The sequence below is a fragment of the Schistocerca gregaria genome, chromosome 9 (assembly GCF_023897955.1).
Source record: "Schistocerca gregaria isolate iqSchGreg1 chromosome 9, iqSchGreg1.2, whole genome shotgun sequence".
NCBI lineage: Eukaryota > Metazoa > Arthropoda > Insecta > Orthoptera > Acrididae > Schistocerca > Schistocerca gregaria.
Genome location: NC_064928.1, coordinates 140,719,995 through 140,743,674, shown reverse-complemented (window position 1 = coordinate 140,743,674; position 23,680 = coordinate 140,719,995). Strand labels below are relative to the sequence as shown.

General features: G+C 41.3%; 1 protein-coding gene across 1 annotated transcript in view; it reads right to left on the bottom strand.

Moving 5' to 3' along the window:
- LOC126291703 (zinc finger protein 391-like) overlaps positions 1-22,897 on the bottom strand; it is a 230,347-nt gene extending 207,450 nt beyond the window's left edge. Inside the window, exon 1 of the mRNA XM_049985335.1 lies at positions 22,733-22,897. Within this exon, the coding sequence (XP_049841292.1) occupies positions 22,733-22,879 (147 nt within the window). The 5' untranslated portion in view covers positions 22,880-22,897. The remainder of the gene's footprint in view (positions 1-22,732) is intronic.
- Positions 22,898-23,680: the final 783 nt, after the last annotated feature.

Below are 23,680 nucleotides of genomic sequence, written 5' to 3'. Positions count from 1 at the left end.
ACTCGGAGTGTCAAGAAAGTTTTTAAGGGGAAACCTGACAGGAGAAGAGGTAGACCCAGGAAAAGGTGGCTGGACAATATGGAAGAAGATTTAAAGGCGATGGGAGTAAGAAATTGGAGAAGGAAGGCAATAGAGAAGAATGGAGGCAGGTGATACAGGAGGCCAAGATTCTTCAAGGACTGTAGAGCCAACCAAGAAGAAGAAGTAACCCAAATGGCACAATCAGATTTGAAGATAAGGTTTACATTACGAGATTAAATGGAAACCCCATGAGCAATCCTTGTCTTCTTCACCTTATCTGCCACTTGCTGGAATAATCCAAGAATGACCTTGGAGTCCAAACAAGAGACACCATTCGTGCAACATGTTTCACAATTTGCAACTGATTGCACCCAATTCCCTCACTGCCTTCTGAACAGTCTCTTCATCATGTTGAATGCCCCCCTCCTCCCCCAAGGCATGAACACTGGGTGCACTATGTGATCCTTCACATCCCTTACTGCCATTTCCCAAAGGGAGTAGCATTAACCACAATATATTCAAACTATTAACAATTAACAGATTTCCACTCATATGTACAAGCCTTCCCCTTAAACAGCACACTTCCTATCAGGTGAAGTTTGTCACAATAGCTCAGTTTCAGTGGAAGACAGCCCCTCAGACTTGACAGAAAGGGGTACAAGTTTGATACCCTGAATTGTTCTTGGTATTAGCACTCTTCGACAGGTGCTCAAACCTACCACTGACTCGCCACAAAGTCAAGCCAACGAATAGTGGTGTTACTGTAAACCGTGGAGAGAAGAGAGACTCTAAGGGAGAGAACAATACTTAAGTACCTCTGTTATCTCTTTGGTAGTTCACCCAATACAGCCATTCACCATAGCTTCCAATCACTGACAGCAGTTCAGGCAGTTCCATCTGTTTACAAACAGAGCTAACTCATCCAGTACCCAATAACAGCATTCACAGAAAGGTCAAACTGTTTGTTTCTAGGTTTTCTCACTATCATTGCCCCACATAGTGTTCTGTGGAATGAAAATTATAGTGAGAAATTGAAACATTGCATAGCCAGAGATTTTGGTGAGGTTGAGGAGTAATCTGAACGTAAATTCAAATGTGATGCAGTATGAACGCATCTAATGTAAGCTAAATCAATTTTACATACTCCTCTTTATGTGATTTTTCTCTGTAAAGGAGGAAAGGCACAAGATTAGGGTTAACATCCTGTCAATACTGATGTCATTACAGATGGCGCACAGCTCGGACTGTTTCAAGAAGATGGAAGGATATCAGCCATGCCCTTTACAAAAAGGAATCATATTGGCATTTGCATGGAGTGATTTAGGGATATCATAAAAACTTAAATCAGGATAGCCAGATGTGGATTTGAACCCTTATCCTCTTGGGTCGACAGAAGTGTCCAATGCCACCCATCAGCTTTGACCCTTAATGTAAGGGTGTCATGGTGTGTCACGTCATGATGGCGTGGAGTTTGGTTTATGAGTGTGGCGTGTTTGTAGGTGTCGTCATGTTGTGGTTTGTTGTGCCCTCTGGTGGTATGTTCAGGGCTTTCGTTTGTGTGGTGTAATGGGCCCAGTTTGGTCTAGCTCATTATACAGCATTGTTCGAGTGCTGGCTATGTTTGTAGTGGAATTCATTTCAGTGAGTTAACGATTTAATGGTTTTGTGTTGAGGTTAATTTAATGTTGTTTGCTGTAGATCATGTAGTAATTTGAGTAAATTAATCGGTTGTTGTTTTTGCTCACGAATGAATATGAAGGATAAAATTAATAGTGCGCGTCTGGAAGAAATGATGAGAAATACTGTGTTGCAGCTGATAAAGTTTTACAGCTGTTTGGGAAGTGTTCGATCCGAATTTATGGGACTGGGAGCTGCTGTTGAGCTATATAGGTCAGGGGAAGAATGTGATCCTAATTTATGGGATCGGGAGCTACTGTTGAGCTATATGGGGCCAGGGGAAGTTTTCGATTGTAATGTATGAGATCGGGAGCTGCTGTTGAGCTATATAGGTCAAAAGAAGTGTCCGATTCCAGATGATATTGTGTCTAGTGGAATATGGGGACTTCTGTGTTGTCATTTTTTTCCTCGTTTTGCGTGGTTTTGTATGGGGGTGGGTGTAACGATTTTATATGCGCCATATTGGAATCGTGGTTTATGGTCGTTTCCGCCAAATTTTTGATGTCATGGGTCAAAGCAGACGGGTGGTATCGAATGCTTCCATATTTCCATCCTCTCTTATGCAAACCCAGTGTGCCTAGCACTGTGCTGCCTGGCTCAATTTTACTTCTGTGTAAAAGCTTACTGTCGCATTCATGTTTGCATTAGCTATATTTTTTTTTTGTAGATTCTGCCTTATGCAATACAACTACTTGTTTTCTCTCTTAAGAAGTACGTGTGTTCTGAACATAGTTCATATACAGGGTGTTTCAAAAATGACCGGTATATTTGAAACGGCAATAAAAACTAAACGAGCAGCGATAGAAATACACCGTTTGTTGCAATATGCTTGGGACAACAGTACATTTTCAGGCGGACAAACTTTCGAAATTACGGTAGTTACAATTTTCAACAACAGATGGCGCTGCAAGTGATGTGAAAGATATAGAAGACAACGCAGTCTGTTGGTGCGCCATTCTGTATGTCGTCTTTCTGATGTAAGCGTGTGCTGTTCACAACGTGCAAGTGTGCTGTGGACAACATGGTTTCTTCCTTAGAACAGAGGATTTTTATGGTGTTGGAATTCCGCCGCCTAGAACACAGTGTTGTTGCAACAAGACGAAGTTTTCAACGGAGGTTTAATGTAACCAAAGGACCGAAAAGCGATACAATAAAGGATCTGTTTGAAAAATTTCAACGGACTGGGAACGTGACGGATGAATGTGCTGGAAAGGTAGGGCGACCGCGTACGGCAACCACAGAGGGCAACGCGCAGCTAGTGCAGCAGGTGATCCAACAGCGGCCTCGTCTCATGCGCCAGAGTTTACACCTCTATCCATACAAAATTCAAATGCGGCAACCCCTCAGCGCCGCTACCATTGCTGCACGAGAGACATTCGCTAACGATATAGTGCACAGGCGCATATGGGGAACCAAAAAGCCCCATGTTGCAGTCCCATCGTCCCTGCATCCTCAAAAAGTACTGGTCTGGGCCGCCATTTCTTCCAAAGGAAACATTGGCCCATTTTTCAGATCCGAAACGATTACTGCATCACGCTATCTGGAGATTCTTCATGAATTTGTGGCAGTACAAACTGCCTTAGACGACACTGTGAACACCTCGTGGTTTATGCAAGATGGTGCACGGCCACATCGCACGGCCGACGTCTTTAACTTCCTGAATGAATATTTCGATGATCGTGTGATTGACTTGGGCTATCCGAAACATACAGGAGGCGGCGTGGATTGGCCTCCCTATTCGCCAGACATGAACCCCTGTGACTTCTTTCTGTGGGGACACTTGAAAGACCAGGTGTACGGCCAGAATCCAGAAACAATTGAATAGCTGAAGCAGTACATCTCATCTGCATGTGAAGCCATTCCGCCAGACACGTTGTCAAAGGTTTCGGGTAATTTCATTCAGAGTCTACGCCATATTATTGCTACGCATGGTGGATATGTGGAAAATATCGTACTATAGAGTTTCCCAGACCGCAGCGCCATCTGTTGTTGAAAATTGTAACTACTGTAATTTCGAAAGTTTGTCTGCCTGAAAATGTACTGTTGTCCCAAGCATATTGCAACAAACAGTGTATTTCTATCGCTGCTCGTTTAGTTTGTATTGCCGTTTCAAATATACCGGTCATTTTTTAAACACCCTGTAGTTTTGACACAGTGAAACACCAAGCAGCAACAGAACCTTGCAATTAACAAAATATATTGAAATAACAACTATGCTACAGAAGACAGTCAGCAACCCGAACAACATTATGCATAATTAAATTAAATAAACTTTTGTGAAGGTTAAACATCACACAAACATGATCCTCCTAACATATCTGAAGTTTACAGAACTGGGCTAATACAAGTATTTAGTTTGTTAACAAAGCTAGGAGTTTCCTACAAACATCATACAGATCAATGTACAATTGATATAGGCCTATGCCCTATCAGCCAATGATTTTTTTCCAATGCCATGTTAAATTTAATATGTATATACAGCACTTCCTATAAAAACAGGGAGATTATTGCTTGGTTAAGTGCAATCTACGCATACTTACGTAATTCTCCATCTACCCTTAAGACTTGCAGAATGCAGGAGAATACCATGACAATCACTAATGCATACAAAACTGAAGAGACCTCCAAAACCCATTTCCAGAACCCTGGAGATCTTAACCCTCCTTGCTTATATATTTTCGACAACACAAAACTCTTTTTCAAAAAAGAAATAAATGCATATTGCTAACAAAAGCAGAGTAAAGAAAAACTTAAATTAACATAAATTACATTAGAATAAATTCAAACCTGCAAGTGTTAGGTGCTAATGTATATTTTGCCATAAGGAAGAATTTAATATTGGTCTTCAGCTGATCAATAAGATTCCCACGAGTCCAGTATAAAGTCTATCGAAGACAATAAACAACACTGTAAACATACTATTATTTACTTTGTTACTGTTTATACTTCATAAAAGAATACCGAGAAGAGTAAATGTGTTGGTTGCATTTACGTACAACAAATGAACTACTGAGTAAAGCTAATTTTGTAAACCTGTGGCACTGTGTTGTAAATCATGTACTATCCAACACAAAAGTAGAAAATTTTATTCACCTTTGCACAGTGTACAATACCAGATCATAGGGGCAAAATAAATGAAGATATACAACGGTTGTCGTTTCGATAAAACTAACCATTTCCAGCGTGAACGTTCCGATGATCAGTTTACGATTTTTCTTTGAACATATCACTTCTCCTATACAAACGTCAAGTCACTCCTCCCACTCATAGCCCGTCTGCGGCTTCACGTGTGTTTGTAAACTAAAACGAGTAGTAGCTACACGCGATTAGTTGCAGTTAATCGAGATTGTCCTAATAATCGATATACGGATATTTGTTATGCGTCAGTTTAACCACAATCTGACTGTTAGACTGTGATTTAACTTTACGTAATCACTCTCCCTCCCAATTAATTATTTCGGTGATTCCTTTTTTGTTTTAAAGCCTGTTAAATGTTGACATGCCGTCTACAGCTCGGTTGATATTTATCTTCGATTCATGTTTACATATTCTGTAAGCAGAATTTGAAATTGTTTGGTACTATTGCACATCTACGTTGTTTAGTGTTTACTGTATTATTTGACGTGCGCCGTCTCTTTGGTATTTAAACTTTAATTTTCAGTGCACACCTCTATTTGTCACCTCGTGAGATTGTACCAGTTTTCCTTGCTTTTCTGTATTTTATATTTTTTCTGCAAGCATTTTATTGGCGGTCTAGAGCCTACCCAGATGAGGTAGAGGCAATCTTCCACCACACATTTGTCATTTAACAGCTCATTTGAGTCAATGAATATTGCACCAGGCATGTCACACTGTTCCCAAATGCCACCATAGAGGCCACAATGGCATTATCTCATTTTCTTTAATGGGAGGAAAAGTGTTAGCATAATTCACTATAACAAGATAATTATCTATTACTGCAAAATGCGTCATATCTTTCAACTCATGTTTAAGTGAAGCCTTGTCTTATAATCTTGAGTTTTTGTTGACTGTAACATCCTGACAGTACCTCAGTGTATGTACATTGAAGAGGGGAGGAGGGAAAGAAAGGGAAGGCATTGCTGATGCCAGCTGCTTCGGAACATCGGGGACGAGTGAAGGTGTATTTGAACTCGGGCTCTTCTACTTACTAAGGCAGGTGCGTTAACCACTGCTCCATCCGTGCACGGTGTTATCGCAACTGTGCAGACTATCTCGGCACGCAACAACGCCAACTCACATCTCCACTGAGCCCCACCTATCCGCACTCCTTGTGTATTTCCTCCATGCTCGCTACCCTTGGATTCCTGCAGGAAGTCGGACGTACTTGTGTATCCGCACTGAAGTGCCCCTGTAGGGGTATCAGTTATACACTCCTTGTGTATTTCCTCCATGCTCGCTACCCTTGGATTCCTGCAGGAAGTCGGACGTACTTGTGTATCCGCACTGAAGTGCCCCTGTAGGGGTATCAGTTATACGAATTCCTAGAATTCCACGCATTCATATGTCACTAAACTTTGAAAAAACACACTACATGCAGTTCAGAACTTGTAAGGGGTGCCCCACAAGTATATGCATAACATACGATGACAAGCAGATATTAGAAGTGGACAGTGTTAAATTCTTGGGATTACAGCTTGATAATAAATTCAACTGGGAGGAGCACACTACAGAACTGCTGAAGCGTCTTAACAATTCACTATTGGCAATGCAAAATGTGTCAGACATAGGGGATATAAAAATGAAAAAGCTGGCATACTATGCTTTCATTTCATAATATCATATGGGATTATTTTTTGGGGTAATTCATCAAGCCAAGCTAAAGTTTTCTGGGCACAAAAACGTGCAGTAAGAGTTATAGGTGGTGTGAACTCAAGAACATCCTGCAGAAGCCTCTTTAGGGAAAGGGATACAAACTACTGCTTCCCAATATATTTATTCCTCAATGAAATTTGTCATTAAAAGTATATCACTTTTTCAAACCAACAGCTCAAGTCATGGAATCAATACTAGTAATAAGAATAATCTTCACAAGGATTTAAAGCAACTTATTCTTGTACAAAAAGGTGTACATTACATTTTCAATAACTTGCAAGCAGCCATAAAAAGCTTAACAACCAATGAAATTCAGTTTAAGAGAAGCCTAAAGGATTTACTGGTGGCCAACTACTTCCACTCCATTGACGAATTCCTCAGTAGGACCAACTGAAGTACAATATGACCTCTGCACTATTTCAATGCAGTAATGTGTTCTTTGTAAATAAGTATTGTAGTAATTCTATTACATGTTTATTACCTCATAAATAAATAAAACTTTTTTTATTTTAAATTCAGTGCATTAGTGTTTGTAAAATGATTCTTTCATATACTGTTCACTAAAAAATTATGAACAATCCACTTGGGACCTGTGGAAGATACATTGGCTTATTTGTTTCAGTTGTAAATATTTGTCATATATTATTGTTTTTCTGACATGTTCCACATCCTGGAGGACCTGCTCACTATGGATCAATTGGAATGAAAGTAAATCTAATGTAATCAGTGATCAATGAGCTGAGCTGTCCATTTTCTATTATTTTAACGGCACAAATACTACCACACTGTGCTATTTGAGTCAAATGATGTGATCTGTGTTGTGCTTTTTTCCTCAATGGAAGGTTGCCTCTGGATGGATGGATGGTTGGTTGGTTGATTTGGGGGAGGGGGACCAACCAGCGAGGTCATCAGTCCCATCGGATTAGGGAAGGATGGGGAAGGAAATCGGCTGTGCCCTTCCAAAGGAACCATCTTGGCATTTGTCTGAAGCGATTTAGGGAAATCACGGGAAACCTAAGTCAGAATAGCGGCACGCGGGTTTGAACAGTCATCCTCCCAAATGTGAGTCCAGTGTGCCAACCACCGCACCACCTCGCTCAGTACATCTGGATGTACATTAATACCCCGGTCTGACATACTGACTGTTGTCAATATTAGTAACGCATTGTAATTGTACATACGCTGACTTTTTTTTAACTGCTGTCTGTCATTTGAATTGTTGAAAATTGTAGCACTTACAAGAGAAATACGAAAGATTATAGACATTTAATTCACAACCTTTGAAGTTCACAACCAGCTGTTCGTAGATGTCGATGCAAACTAAATGTAAACATAGCAAAGACAAGTAAAATAAAGAATAGTGTGCTGTGCAGAATGCATACAATCCTGTTTATTGTCTACCAGTGCAGTGTGCTAAGATTTGCGTCGATGCTTTTCTTTTCGTTGTTGAATTAGCTGCCATTTTCTGCGTTCTACATCGTATTAACACAATAGAATGTAGCCTTCCTCGGCCGGGTCGGCGCCGCTGATCACCGAGTTTTGTGTTTATGTCGATGAAAATTTTACCGAAAGAAGTGAACTTCGCTTTATGCAACTACAGTTTCATCTGGACTATACATAAACTTTATAATCATAACAGGATGTCTATGATGTAGTTCAATATATGCTTGTCATGCTCTCTAAAACCGATAGTGCATATCGTGTTTTGTGTATTGAAACCGGGGATGTAGAACGACAGAGAGGCTTCGTCCCGCCGTAAACCTCAGTGGTTCACAACCCCACAATAGGCCACAGCAGTCCCCCCCCCCACAGTTCCCCCCCCCCCCCCCCCCACATACACACACCGAACCCATGGTTATCGTGCGGTTCGGCCCCCAGTGGACCCTTCCCGGGAACATCTCATACCACACGAGTGTAAGCTGAAATGTTTCCGTGGGAGAGCAATTACGGTATACGCGTATTTGTAGACAGCGCGGCTAGCCAGGTAGGCAAACCGATAGTATTAGCATCTTCCTTTACAGAGTATGTTACTAACGATGTGTGTGTGTGTTTGATTTTGTTGTAGGATAGAACAGGGCAGGATCGGAAATCAGCGCAAGTAAGTGCGATGTTCAGCTCTCAAACGGTGGTACTGTTGCATCGTTACAATGTGTAATATCAACCAAGGACAGTGAAACATACATCAACAGCGAAAATACCACGCAGTGAGCGATACACATCTTACGTAAGGACCCCGCTAAAGTATCGTTACTCTATGGTCTGGTATGTTTTATGCAAAGTATCATGACATCAAACGTTTCCACTGGGTCCATGTCAGATTTGAAGATGAAGATGGGTTTGCGAGATTGAGGACCGGGAATGATAGCTCTATGATGTTGCAGACAAAAGCTAGGATTACTGGAACAGGTTCTATTATGTCAGACTACAAGAACGCGGCCGAACATGGCAACTGGGGCCATACTGACGCAGCTCCGTTATGTCGGAATCCGAAAAGTGGAATACTAGCACTGGGTCTATGACGTCACAGTGCAGCTCAGTCCTGCTGGGCTATTTGTAATAGCACAGAATTCCTGCACACAGGTCCCTCAGGCATCTATGGTCAAAGTATACTGCTTCTCCTAACACTAAATTTGGATCTCTCCACTGTATACCTTAAAATAAAAACACTGGGAAAAGGAAGGCCCCTACATCTACATACATTCTCCGCAATCCACCATACGGTGCGTGGGGGAGGGTACCTCATACAACAACTAGCATCTTCGCTCCCTGTTCCACTCCCAAACAGAACGAGGGAAAAATGACTGCTTATATGCCTCTGTACGAGCCCTAATCTCTCATCTTATCTTTGTGGTCTTTCCGCGAAATGTAAGTTGGCGGCAGTAAAATTGTACTGCAGTCAGCCTCAAATGCTACTTCTCTAAATTTCCTCAGTAGCGATTCACGAAAAGAACGCCTCCTTTCCTCTAGAGACTCCCACCCGAGTTCCTGAAGCATTTCCATAATACTCTCGTGATGATCAATGTTGTGGTTGGCAGGAAAGCCAGCACCTTGGTACTAAAGGAGGCCGTAATGCACGCGTTTTAGCTCACGCAGGCTGGCGTGAGGTCTGGAACATGGCAAGGGAATTAGAATTGAGAAAAACGGACGTAGCTGGTGGAATACTTAACTTTAACCCATTAATGACGAACGTCGCTCTTGATGGTACGTGATTTATAATATCAATAGAAACTGATCATGGCGCCTTGTTAGGTCGTAGCAAATAACGTAGCTGAAGGCTATGCTAACTATCGTCTCGGCAAATGAGAGCGTATTTTGTCAGTGAACCATCGCTAGCAATGTCGGCTCTACAACTGGGGAGAGTGCTAGGAAGTCTCTCTAGACCTGCCGTGTGGCGGCGCTCGGTCTGCTATCACTGATAGTGGCGACACGCGGGTCCGACGTATACTAACGGACAGCGGCCGATTTAAAGGCTACCACCTAGCAAGTGTGGTGTCTGGCGGTGACACCACAATCAAACCTACCGGTAACAAATGTAGCAACCTGACTCTGAATTGCTTCTATGTCCTCCCTCAATCCAACATGATAGGGATCTCAAACGCTAGAGCAGTACTCAAGAATAGGTTATATTAGTGTTTTATAGGCGGTCTCCTTTACAGATGAACCACATCTTCCCAAAATGCTACCAATGAACCGAAGACGACTATCCGCCTTCCCCACAACTGCCGTTACATGCTTGTTCCACTTCATATCGCTCTGCAATGTTACGCCCAAATATTTAATCGACGTGACTGTGTCAAGCGCTACACTACTAATGGAGTATTCAAACATTAAGGGATTATTTTTCCTATTCAACTCCATTAATTTACATTTATCTATATATAGAGTCAGCTGCCATTCTTTACACCGATCACAAATCCTGTCCAAGTCAACTTGTATCCTCCTACAGACACTCAACGACGACACCTTCCCGTACACCACAGCATCATCAGCAAACAGCCACACATTGCTATCCGCCCTATTCAAAAGATCATTTATGTAGATAGAAAACAACAGCGAACCTACCAAACTTCCCTGGGGCACTCCAGATGATACCCTCACCTCCGATGATTACTCACCATCGAGGACAACGTACTGGGTTCTATTACTTAAGAAGTCTTCGAACGACTCACATACTTGGTAACCAATCCCATATGCTCGTACCTTAGTTAGGAGTCTGCAGTGGGGCACCGAGTCATACGCTTTCCGGAAGTAAAGGAATATGGCATCCGTCTGATGCCCTTCATCCATGGTTCGCGTTTCGCAGGAGCGATGCTTTCTAAGGCCGTGCTGATGCATGGACAGCAACTTCTCTGTTCAAGGAAATTCATTATATTCGAACTGAGAATATGTTCGAGAATACTGCAACAAACCGATGTTAAGGATATTGGTTTGTAAATTTGATGATCCTTCCTTCTACCCTTCTTATATACAGGCGTCACCTGTGCTTTTTTTCCAGTCGCCCGAGACTTTACGTTGGGCAAGAGATTCACGATAAATGCAAGCTAAGTAAGGAGGCAATGCAGTATGTAAAACCGCCCTATGCTGCCTCACTTCCCCCATCCTAAGCAACAACCCTCCACACACCCTCTGACATTACAGTTTAAACAATTTAGCCTCGACAGCAACTACCATAAGTTCAAATTATGAGAAAATCCATGTACTGTAAGTTTAGTAGGATGCGAAGTCTGCTGGCCGAACAACTACCATAAGTTCAAATGATGAGAAAATCCATGTACTGTAAGTTTAATAGGATGCGAAGTCTGCTAGCTGTCAAAGTATATTGAATTCATCTTAACTTTAAAACTGAACAGCCAACTCATGCAGTCAATATGGTTGTCAAACACACTTACAACTGTCAAATGTAGTTTGGGGAAAAGAATCGCCATCCAACAGTCCTTAAACATACGTTCCGCTAGCAAGGTCCACACACTATGATCGCTGACTTTAAGAGCGTGAAATTATCACCTTGGACACCAAATGCAATGCTGATTCTCTCTGGCACAAACCAGTTATAGGTTTCGAGAGGCGTATAACATGGACTTATTACGATATTCACATCCGATTACAGTTTGGAAAGTATAGTACGTTCACATTATTCCTATAAAATGATCATCAGCGATGATAAATTTACCTGACGAAATACGAACAATATACGAGAGTAACAGTCGGTTACTTTCATATCCATAACATTTTAACACGTAAAACAGTTGCCAGTTCCAGTGCACAGATCTCAGTGCACCTTGTGTTTAACACCGGCTAGAGGCCAGGAATTTTATGGTTCAGCACAAACTTGACAACCTATAGGAAGAACAGATGTGTCCGCCATAGGTTGAGTATCTCCGTAGCGATCCATATTGCAGACTACAAGTGACACGCGTTCCCCACGAATGAATGCTTAAATTTACTTGACAGAGGCACATATTCTGTCTCCCACTGTTCCATGTGTATGTGAAATAGGAAAAGGAATTGACCAGCAGAGATGTAAGGTATGCTCAACAAGTATGCAGGTTTGCCAAGTACACATACCCATCTTTGTAAGGTTTGAGGCCTGGCAGAAGCAGCATCAAAGTCTTTAACACTTTCACACACACTGGAAGGTGATGAACTGATGAATTGTAACTGTGTTTGCGCAGGAAAATCTGTTGTAATAGTTCATACAGAAATGTGAGTCACTTTGACTGAGCTGATATGGTACAATACTAGCAAGTGTAGTAGTAGATTCGGTATCTTCAAACAGTAGGCCCCATGGCGAATTCAGATTGCAATACTTTCAAAGCTAACTGTAGAATTCTCAGCCAGCAGTACCATAGCGAACCTCACACTCTTTTGATGGATAGGGGTACAACTTCTTCAACTAACGCCGATTTTCTCTGTAGACATGCCTTGGTGTGATAGAAATTTTAAATTGCTGCAGACGTAACGTTAAAATCCAACCATCCTTCGTATAAGCAGATTGTGATCTATTGTCAGGGCTGGCACTGCATTTTTAAGTGATTCCTGACATACACTACTGGCCTTAAAATTGCTACACCAAAAAGAAAAGCATATGATAAACAGGTATTCATTCGACAAATATATTATACTAGAACTGACATGTGATTACATTTTCACGCAATTTGGGTGCATAGATCCTGAGAAATCAGTACCCAGAAGAACCACCTCTGGCCGTAATAACGGCCTTGATACGCCTGGGCATTGAGTCAAACAGAGCTTGGATGGCGTGTACAGGCACAACTACCCATTGAGCTTCAACACGATACCACAGTTCATCAAGAGTAGTGACTGGCGTATTGTAACAATCCAGTTGCTCGGCCACCATTGACCAGACGTTCGCAATTGGTGAGAGATCTGGAGAATGTGCTGGCCAGGGCAGCAGTCGAACATTTTCTGTATCCAGAAAGGCCGGTACAGTACCAGCAACATGCGGTCGTGCATTATCCTGCGGAAATAAAGGGTTTTGCAGGGATCGAATGAAGCGTACAGCCACGGGTCGTAACACATCTGAAATGTAACGTCCACTGTTCAAAGTGCCGTCAATGCGAACAAGAGGTGACCGAGACGTGTAACCAATGGCACCCCATACCATCACGTCGGGTGATACGCCAATATGGTGATGACGAATACACGCTTCCAATGTGCGTTCACCGCGATGTCGCCAAACACGGATGCGACCATCATGATGCTGTAAACAGAACCTGGATTCATCCGGAAAAATGGCGTTTTGCCATTCGTGCACCCAGGTTCGTCGTTGAGTACACCATTGTAGGCGCCCCTGTCTGTGATGCAGCGTCAAGGGTCACCGCGGCCATGGTCTCCGAGCTGATAGTCCATGCTGCTGCAAACGTCGTCGAACTGTTCGTGCAGATGATTGTTGTCTTGCAAACGTCCCCATTTGTTGACTCAGGGATAGAGACATGGCTGCACGATCTGTTACAGTCATGCGGATAAGATGCCTGTCATCTCGACTGCTAGTGATACGAGGCCGTTGGGATCCAGCACGGCTACCGTATTACCCTCCTGAACCCACCGATTCCATATTATGCTAACAGTCATTGGATCTCGGCCAATGCGAGCAGCAATGTCGCGATACGATAAACCGCAATCGCGATGGGCTACAATCCGACATTTATCAAAGTCGGAAACGGGATGGTACGCATTTCTCCTCCTTACACGAGGCGTCACAACAGTGTTTCACCAGGCAACGCCGGTCAACTGCTGTTTGTGTATGAGGAATCGACTGGTAACTTTCCTCATGTCAGCCCGTTGTAGGGGTCGCCACCGGCGCCAACCTTGTGTGAATGCTCTGAAAAGCTAACCATTTGCATATCACAGCATCTTCTTCCTGCCGTCAAATTTCGCGTCTGTAGCACGTCATCTTCGTGGTGTAGCAATTTTAATGGACAGTAGTGTAATTATAAGTGTTTTACGTTGTGTGTAGAACATTTAAGATTTACAGCAGATCCACTACTCACCTGTAGCACCCAGGATTACGACCCATGCTATGAATTTCTAACACGTTGTTCACATCTGATATTCCAATAAGGTAAACCACTGTGCAGGGTAACGATATTTCTGTGGCGTCACCTTGCAGGTACAACCTGCATGGCTCTAACAAGGGAACCCTCCTCAGATTTAGTTGTAAGTTGGCACAGTGGATGGGCCTTGAAAAACTGAGCACAGATCAATCTAGAAAACAGGAAGAAGTTGTGTGGAACAATGAAAAAATAACCAAAATATACAAACTGAGTAGTCCATACGCAACATAGGCAACATCGAGAAGAGTACGAGCTGAGGAGCGCCGTGGTCCTGTGGTTAGCGTGAGCAGCTGCCGATTTCGAGGTTCATGGTTCAAGTCTTCGCTCGAGTGAAGAGTTTAATATTTAATTTTCAGACAATTATCAAAGTTCAGGCACTCACACATAATCAACTTCGCTCTCCAAAATTCCAGGACATGATCAGATTTGCTTGGACATAAGCAGGATTTGACGGTCTACACACGGAAAAATTTGAAAACGTGAAAAACATATGTTTTGACAGCGCATAGGGGAAAATGTGCAACTGTGAAACTGATGCATTCATTTGTTGCAGTTTATGTGACAAAATCTTATGTTTTGGCTCTAAGCACTATGGGACTTAACATCTGTGGTCATCAGTCTCCTAGAACTACTTAAACCTAACTATCCTAAAGACATCACACACACCCATGCCCTTGGCAGGATTCAAAACTGCGACAGTAGCGGTCACGCGGTTCCAGACTGAAGCGCCTAGAACAGCACGGCCACACCGGACGGCTCTTATGTTTTCATCACTTTTTTGGGAGTGATTATCACATCCACAAGAAAACCTAAATAGGGCAAGGCAGAAAAATGTTTTAACCCATTCGCCAAGTGTACAAGTTAGGTGGGTCGACAACATATTCCTGTCATGTGACGCACATGCCGTCACCAGTGTCGTATAGAATATATCAGACGTGTTTTCCTGTGGAGGAATCGGTTGACCTATGACCTTGCGATTAAATGTTTTCGGTTGCCATTGGAGAGGCACGTCCTTTCGTCTACTAATCGCACAGTTTTGCGGTGCGGTTGCAAAACACAGACACTAAACTTATTACAGTGAACAGAGACGTCAATGAACGAACGGACGGATTATAACTTTGCAAAAATAAAGAAAGTAAACTTTTCCCTCGTGAGAAGACTTGAACCAAGGACCACTCGCTTCGCAGCTACTCACGCTAACCACGGGACCACGGCGCTCCTGAGCTCACGTTTTCCTTGATGTTGCATATCTTGCGCATGGACTACCCGGTTTGTATATTTTGCTTATTTTTTCATAGTTCCACAAACTTCTTCCTGTTTTCTAGATTGATCTGTGTTCAGTTTTTCAAGAACTATCCACTGTGCCAACTTACATTTAAATCTGAGGGGGGTGCGATGGGAGGTTCCCTTGTAAGTTTAGAATCCATGACTTCTTCAATGATGTCAGAATCCAACTCACACACACACACACACACACATATATATATATATATATATATATATATATATATATATATATATATATGTGTGTGTGTGTGTGTGTGTGTGTGTGTGTGTGTTTTCATGGTTTTCTTTTAGTTCTTTCTGAGTACAACAGCTCCAAGATATAGACAATGTTGTGCCTGAAACATTTGAGCAGAAGCAGCAGCAGAGATCAAGTCAGCAACCAGACACACTCCCTGCTGCAGCTCTTAACACGTTGAAACGGAAATCAAATACTTCAAGCAGCAGAAAACAAGTCATCTTGCAGACAAGCAAACTCTCCATGCAGCCCCAACACTCTGGAGTGGAAATTAAATCACGTATTGCTATTATACACTGATGCACCAAATAAACTAATATAGGCATGCGTATTCAAATACAGGTACGTGTAAACAGTCAGAATACGGCGCTGCGATTGGCAACGCCTTTATAAGACTAGAGTCTGGTGCAGTTGTAAGATCGGTTACTGCTGCCGCAACGGCCGACTATAGAGATTTAAGTGAGTTTGAACGTGGTGTTATAGTCGGCGCACGGGTGATAGGACGCAGCATCTATGAGGTAACGATGAAGTGGGGATTTTCCCGTACGACCATTTCACGACTGTGCCGTGAATATCACGATCCGAGTAAAACATTAAATCTCTGACATCGCCGCGGCTGAAAAAAGATCCTGTAAGAACGGGACCAACCGCGACTGAAGAGAATCGTTCAGCGTGACATGTAAAGGAACTGAAAATATTGTGATTTAATCGCAGAGGTGCTGAAAAATTGTTCCAGTGACACACCAGAGAAATATCTGGTAAACTTTTTATCTTTGAGAGACATAGGAACAATTTCGCCCTTCGTTTTTTATTTCTTGTATGAACGACTACTTTTTGTTCTGATGGGCTGGTGGGATGTCGTACTGTCTAATTACTAGTGTGTGTGTGTGTGTGTGTGGTAAATGAATGAGTTAAAAGACGCAAGATGTGTTTTATATTATTTTCATCGCACAACAAGCCTTATTCCCATGCCTATGGAGTATTTATGTTAAGCAGAGAAGGCGAGTTTTAGATGGAACCGAAGATCTTCAAAATGGCGCTGCTCAACAATAGAGGTACGTGATTGTGCTCTCTACTTTCCTTTCGTGGCCGCTAAAATTACTTCCGATTCGTTTTGCCGAGACATTCAGAACCTGCAATCTTCTTTTTCTTATAAAAATACTAGTCCGATGCAAAAGAAATACTCTTAGATTTAAATAATTGCCATTCTTTTACCCAGGCCACGGGGAATGATAGAACGTACGTGCCTCTACTCTGAATGTACGTTCGCAATCTCCGAGTGTGTTACGACGAAATTATTTCACAATGAAAATTTCTCATCAGACCACAACCACTCGCACGCGAATGTACGTACCCTCTGAATGTAGTCAGTCACGCGCGTTGTTCAAAAGCTTTACTTTTAATATTCAGTGGATTACATTTCCGAAATTAATTTTTGTTTATGCTGCAAATCGTACTTCACGCGAAGTATTTATTACGTAAGTTTCAGGCTCAATTTAATAAGAAAAAAAGATTCCGAATAATAGAAATAAAGAATAACAATCAAACAAATCAAACCTAAATAAACAGAAAGAGGGAACGTTACAATGGCGACCGAGTGCCATGACCATAATTTCAGTAAAAATCAGTAGAATTGTTAGTTGAAATATTTAAGCTTTTTTTCTTGCCATCCATTATTGCCACTACAACATATTGTTTCTGTTGCATGTCATGCGAGCTACGTACCAGAAACGAAAAACCACATGGAAATTACTAATTTTCGAAAAAAAAGTTTTGGACCATTTAATGTTAATTCTTCTCACTACAAAACCGTCAGAAAACACACGTAAGGTAAGAACAACAGCACTAATCCGCTTTAGTTGAAAGTAAATGTGGGACAGTTTTTTTTCATTTTTTCGACACCCACTGCGTAGAACGCATCAATTCCTTTTTCCAAATTCTTTTCCATTTCTTTTTAGTTTACGTAAAAATTGCATTAGTTCATTTTCTATTATATGTAAATGCATCACAAGATGGCGGACAATTTTTATTGATTGAGGGCGAAAAAAGTAAGAGTCATTTATCAGTCTTCTGTTTTGCCAGAGACATATTTTACTACGTGAATTTTCACGGACGAGTGCAAAGCCATCTGTGATTTATTTACGTGTAGTACGAGCTGTAGTGATAGTGAAGTTCGGCTGCACGCTGTTTTGTGTTGTGAATCGGCATGGTGAAACTCAGATCTCAGACAAAAACCATGGATAGTTCGTCAGATGAGGAATCAATAGTCCAACCCTTACAAAACTTTGAGGCCGAAAGTACTGCGAATACCGAAAACACAGTCGCAGCGACCGGCAGTGCTCAGTCGCAGGCGACGGGCGACAATATGTCGACTACAGAAACAAATACGAATACTGACAATACACAAGACCCAGTAGAAACAGACCTTATACGCATGTTTAGAGAGATGCAGACAAATTTAATGTCGCAGTTTGCAGCTCAAGTTGTAGAAAATGTTGCGTCACAAATGCAAGCTCACACAGAAAATGTTGCAGCTCAGATAGGTACTATTAACACAAGAGTAGAAAATGTTGCAGCACAAATGCAAGCTCACACAGAAAATGTTGCAGCTCAGATAGGTACTGTTAACACACGAGTAGAAAATGTTGCAGCACAAATGCAAGCTCACACAGACAATGTCACAGCGCAGATAAACGCTGTCACTACCCAGATAGCCAGTGTAACGACACAAACGGACAAAATAGACAATGACGTGAAGAACCTGACCGACATGCAAAATAATCTGACGACTCAACTGACCCAGTTAAAAAGAGAGGTAGCAGATCAAGTGATAGAGGTAGTACGCGAAGATTTAAATTACATGAGCCAAGACATTGATAACTTAAAGTCCACAGTTAAGGATATGCCAGAACAGATCCGTACCTTAACCGAAAATTTTGAAGCTATGAGTTTTCAACAGACCGAGCTTAGTGTCAAAATGCAGGAGGCTGTAGACCAAGTTGATGACATGACGAAACAACAAAAACAGCAGTTTGACGAATTTTTAGAGGAAAAAGACAAACATATCAACCATACATTAGAAACAGAACTGAAAAAAGCAATAACTAACACTGTAGAACAGGTGTACCCTACCCAAAACACGTCTGTAACTAAACTTCAAACTGACCTAGCTCAGTTACAAAGGACTCTGACACAGGACTTACCTGACTGGAAAAAACATGTAGACGAGCAACTAAAGAGTAAACACCATACACAGAACGAAAGAGAACAACATTCAGAAGAGGAATTTGATGACAGACGCACAGGTAAGAGTGACGACGCAGCAAACAGTTATCTTTATCCCGATGTACCCATGTTTTCACCAAACCAAGGTCGTTACGGTAATCAACATTACCGCGACGAACGAGAGAGACACCAGACAACCGAACCAACTTTGTCGGCTGTTCTGTTAGAGGAAAGCCTTATAAAACACAGGCAGTTTCAAGTGTTTATCCCAGAAAAAAAATCCGTCCACCCGGTAATTTTTATAAAGTCATTTAAGAATGTGTTGCCTAAGACCTGGTCTGAAAAGCAAGAAATACAGTATGTAACTGGATATATTCAAGGAGATGGTGCCCTATGGGCAATGGAAATGTCGGAAAATTGTCAGACATTAGAACAATTTGAAGCTGCATTTTTATCTAAGTATTGGTCCCATGGTGTACAAGAGAGATTGAGAAAAGCTCTGTTTAACCCGGAGCCATACAATCCAAAATTTGGATCACTCCGGAAGTATTTTGAAAAATACTTAAACAAAACGCGATTCTGGGACGAGCCCGTCACACACACAGACGTACTGCGCATCCTGAAGGCAAAATTACCGATCAGTATCAGAGAAAAATTAGTACAAGTACCAGAGAGCAATCTCGAATATTTCCTATCTGTATTAGATTCTATCGATTTAATTAATGAGGATGCTAGGCAAAATCAAGCCTATCAAAACAATTTTCGTGGCAGCGGTAGCAACCAGCTTATACAGCGCCAGCCGCATTACGGCGTCAACAATGTAGCGTGCGCGGCTGAATCGCGACCGGCTTTTGTCGATCGCGCCCCTACAGCACAGATGCCAGGCCCGAGTTCGGGAGGAAATTACAACTGCTACAATCAGACCTGCCATCCACAATACAATAGAAAAAGAAAAAACGGGGATAGGAATTTTTCTGGTTATTCCGGTGACCGAAAACGTAACTGGTACAGAAATGGCAATAGGAACCAGTGGGGAAATAGTTATAATAATTTCCAGCCTGAATTTGGCCGCAACCACACGGGAGATCATCAAAGTAGGCAGTGGCAATATCCTGCTAACAGCCAAGCCTATCAATCAGAAACGCTAGGTGACACTATTCCGCTAAACTCAGGGCAAAACCACGACAGAAATACTCAACTAAGGAGCAACACGTCAGGGGTAAACATAATTGAAGTCGCAAACGAAACACAAACAGATATGAACCGTGGAGCGTTAAACTAAACATGGCCTCATTATGCTCCCCAATGTTGGCCATAGATTGTCGTGGGGGCGATCCATGCTGTCATGAAAGTAAATTGCTCAGGTAAATGGATTGAATACTTAAACGTTTTTGAACAGGTGGTAAACAATCTCCCAATATACGACACTGCAGTTACGCCGTCAGAACTAATATGCAATAAGAAAGAAAATAATGAATGGGTAAACCCTATCCCGTCTTTTCCTAGACAACCCGTCGACCTAAATGAAAAGATAAGGCAAGTATTAATCTCTATCACACAACAGGCCCAATGCCGAAAGAAGCATTATGATAAACGGCTACATGGTGTTACCAGATTTACAATCAGAGAAAAGGTATTATTACTCAAAACTCACGTGAAATCTTCCTTGCTAGCTAAGAAAAACGCTAAGTGGCAAATGAAATATACTGGTCCGTACGTAATCGCACATATTCCGCACGACGGTTGTTATTTACTTGCATACCCTCACAGTGGTAAGATCAAAGGGCTGTATGCACACAGAGACTTAAGAAAATTCTACTATAATTAAGTATCATACGTCATATCTAATAATGCACAAGTATAAAATAAGTTACTGTAAAAAAAGGAACGAGCACGATTAGGATAAAGAAAATACATCTTACTAAGTGAATCAGAGCATTTCACTATTTCTGTTTACATTTGTCAGTGAACGTGGACGCAAGATACAGGTAAGCTAGGACATACACGTCAGTTGGTGACTAGCGATGTTTAACACGAAGTGTACTTGTAAGTTTTGACGGAATGTTTTTTGTTTGGTCACAGTGGTATTTTAGTTTTAAGTTTATGTACGGAGGTATCTGGAGCGAACAATTGGCACAGACCTCACAGCAAAATAGATGTAAGTTATTTATTCTTTTTTTTTTTGCCACTTGTGTATCAAGGCAGTAAGGTACAGGGTAAGTTACAAAGAAAAATATTGGACTCCCTAAGGTACAAAGGTTAAATTTGTGACGCAAGTACACGATAGGTTGCTGAGAAAGTATTTTGTGTCTTTGACGTATCCACACCACGAGTTTTTATCTATAAATATATCGCACAAAACACGACCTTAAATTTTTTTTGTATGCCGCAATTATAAAAAAGGATTCCTAACTGCTAATGAAAGTGTAGGGTACTATATATATATATATATATATATATATATACGCACAGTAACTTGATCTAAGAAAAGTGCACCTAAAGATAGGATACATGAATAACAACTTGTGTGATCTTACTGTCATACAGATATTTTTTTTAACTTTATATACATGTTTGAATGCAAGTACGATGTTGAGATACAATCTGTGAATGTTAACTGAAGCAAACATAACACCGTCCCTTATAAAAAAAAAAAAAAGGAGTATGTATAAGGTAAGTTACAGGTAGCCAACTAGCCGAAAAAATGAGGTAACGCCGAAACAAACACAATTATTTACAGGTGGCGCTCGGCGAGATACTGCGAGACTTCAATCGGCGGGTAAGTCATGAAGTTACATTAATGTCACTATGACTGACGATTGACGTAATAAAACCTTACCAAGATCACTGAGAAACACACTACGTGGTACCCAGTAACGCCAAAGAATTTTAATAATCTATTTTTTTAGTATGAAAATACGAAGGATGTACGCTGACTTTAGAGGGATGCAGTACATTGATTATATTTTTTTATGTGTTTATAATATTTTGACCAATCTGAGCGGAAGATATTTGATGGAAGGAGAAGAAGTAACACAAATATGAACACAAAAAAAACACCATATACGCGAGCACAGACTTTAGAGGCAGTAGCACACAGCAGCCAAGCTTCATTATTAATCTGTTGTTTGTACTACCTAGCAATTTATGTATATTGATTTATTTATGTCTGTTTACTCATTTCCTATTATTATTTTATTCCTTTATGTTTATGATGTGTGTGTACCATGCGTTGTTACAAACTTGGGTGACGAAAGGATGAAAGAATCCCCCCTCCCACATAGTAACTCGCGGGTAGAGAATGAACAAACTTTGCCTCATTTGGAGACAACTTCTAAAAGCACTTATAATGCGTTCATGTCCTAGTATTGTTATTTCAATACATAAGTGCATCAGTAGCACGACATAGAGTAAAAAAGTGCTGTTGTTCTCAAACGTGTTCTCCTATGCTCTATGAGATGTCAGACAGTGTCACGATCGCGAAATATAGTATTAGAGGCACGTACTTTCTGAGAACACAATCACCTACCAATTTATGTAATAAAAATGTTATGAGAAAAAAGGTACGCCGACAAGGTTCAGTAAAAAATCGATGGAACAAATAACGAACGTGGGCATTTATCATAAAAGACAAGCTAGTGATATCATGAGCTACAGTTTTGTTTCTGAATGGACAGGACAGTGTGACAATGTTATTCAGTGTCAGTGACCTGTGAGCTATATGCAAATAGACAAGTGAAAATACGTTTCATATCACGAACCTTTTCCTTCGAGGTAAAAGAGACATAGTGAATCGACGAAGAGTGCGGCGGTACAAGTGTTTGTGCACTACATAGGACAGTGTGCCGTTGCTAGCCAAATAGTGAAGTGCAGTACTTACCTTTGTGCAGTGGACTTCGGAGGCACCGAGTGGTCCCTTCCCACAGCCAAGGTGTACAGCAAGTGGAAACAAGTGCGGTTGGTTTTTTTGCAAACTCTGCGAACACTGCACGAGACACTGAAAAGTTTGGACCGAGACGCACGGCATCGCTTTACGGCGGTGGGCCCGCGCAACTGCCGAGTTCCACACGGCGCGCAGCGCGCCACCAAACTGATTGTTGCGAGTGCAGTTATGTGCATATGACACATTATTGGCTAACGGCACAACATAGAAGGACAATTTAAATGCAAAGCTAAATCTACGTTTAAATGGACACCCAACGAAGTGCCAAGACATGTAGAAACACAGATTCCTGAAACCCGAAATAAAGTCTGACTACCCCAGCTCATGATTCACGCCCCACGTTACGCCTATTTTTATATGTATATATATGTATTAGTATTAAGTTAGACTAAGTATTAATCAATGTGAATTTTTGTTTGTTACATGTTTATATTACCCATGACGAGACAATAGTAAAATACGGAAAGGATGTCACTAAGCAGATCTTGGCGTAGAAGAGAGAAGCAGTGGAAAGCAGAACCAACTCTAAGCAAGAGCTAACGCCTCTTGCTGCCCCAGACACGACTATTAACCCACAATCTAGATCCGAACACTCTAATAAATATGTGACTTTCCTGAAAATTTTTTTTAATAAAAAAAAAAAGACTTAGGAATTATGAATTTTATGAGCAGCAAGTGTAAAAGAAGACTGTTTATGTAGCGATAGACTATGTATAAAACAACGTAATACCTTTGTATAATGCGATGTACCAAGAAATAATAAAATAATTTTGTGTATACAATACAAAAAAAAGAGAGAAGAAAGAAGGTAATAGGAGGATGTAACAATTATCCAAATGTGATGATTTAGTGTCAAGGACGATGTAATAATTTTGTGTGTATAGT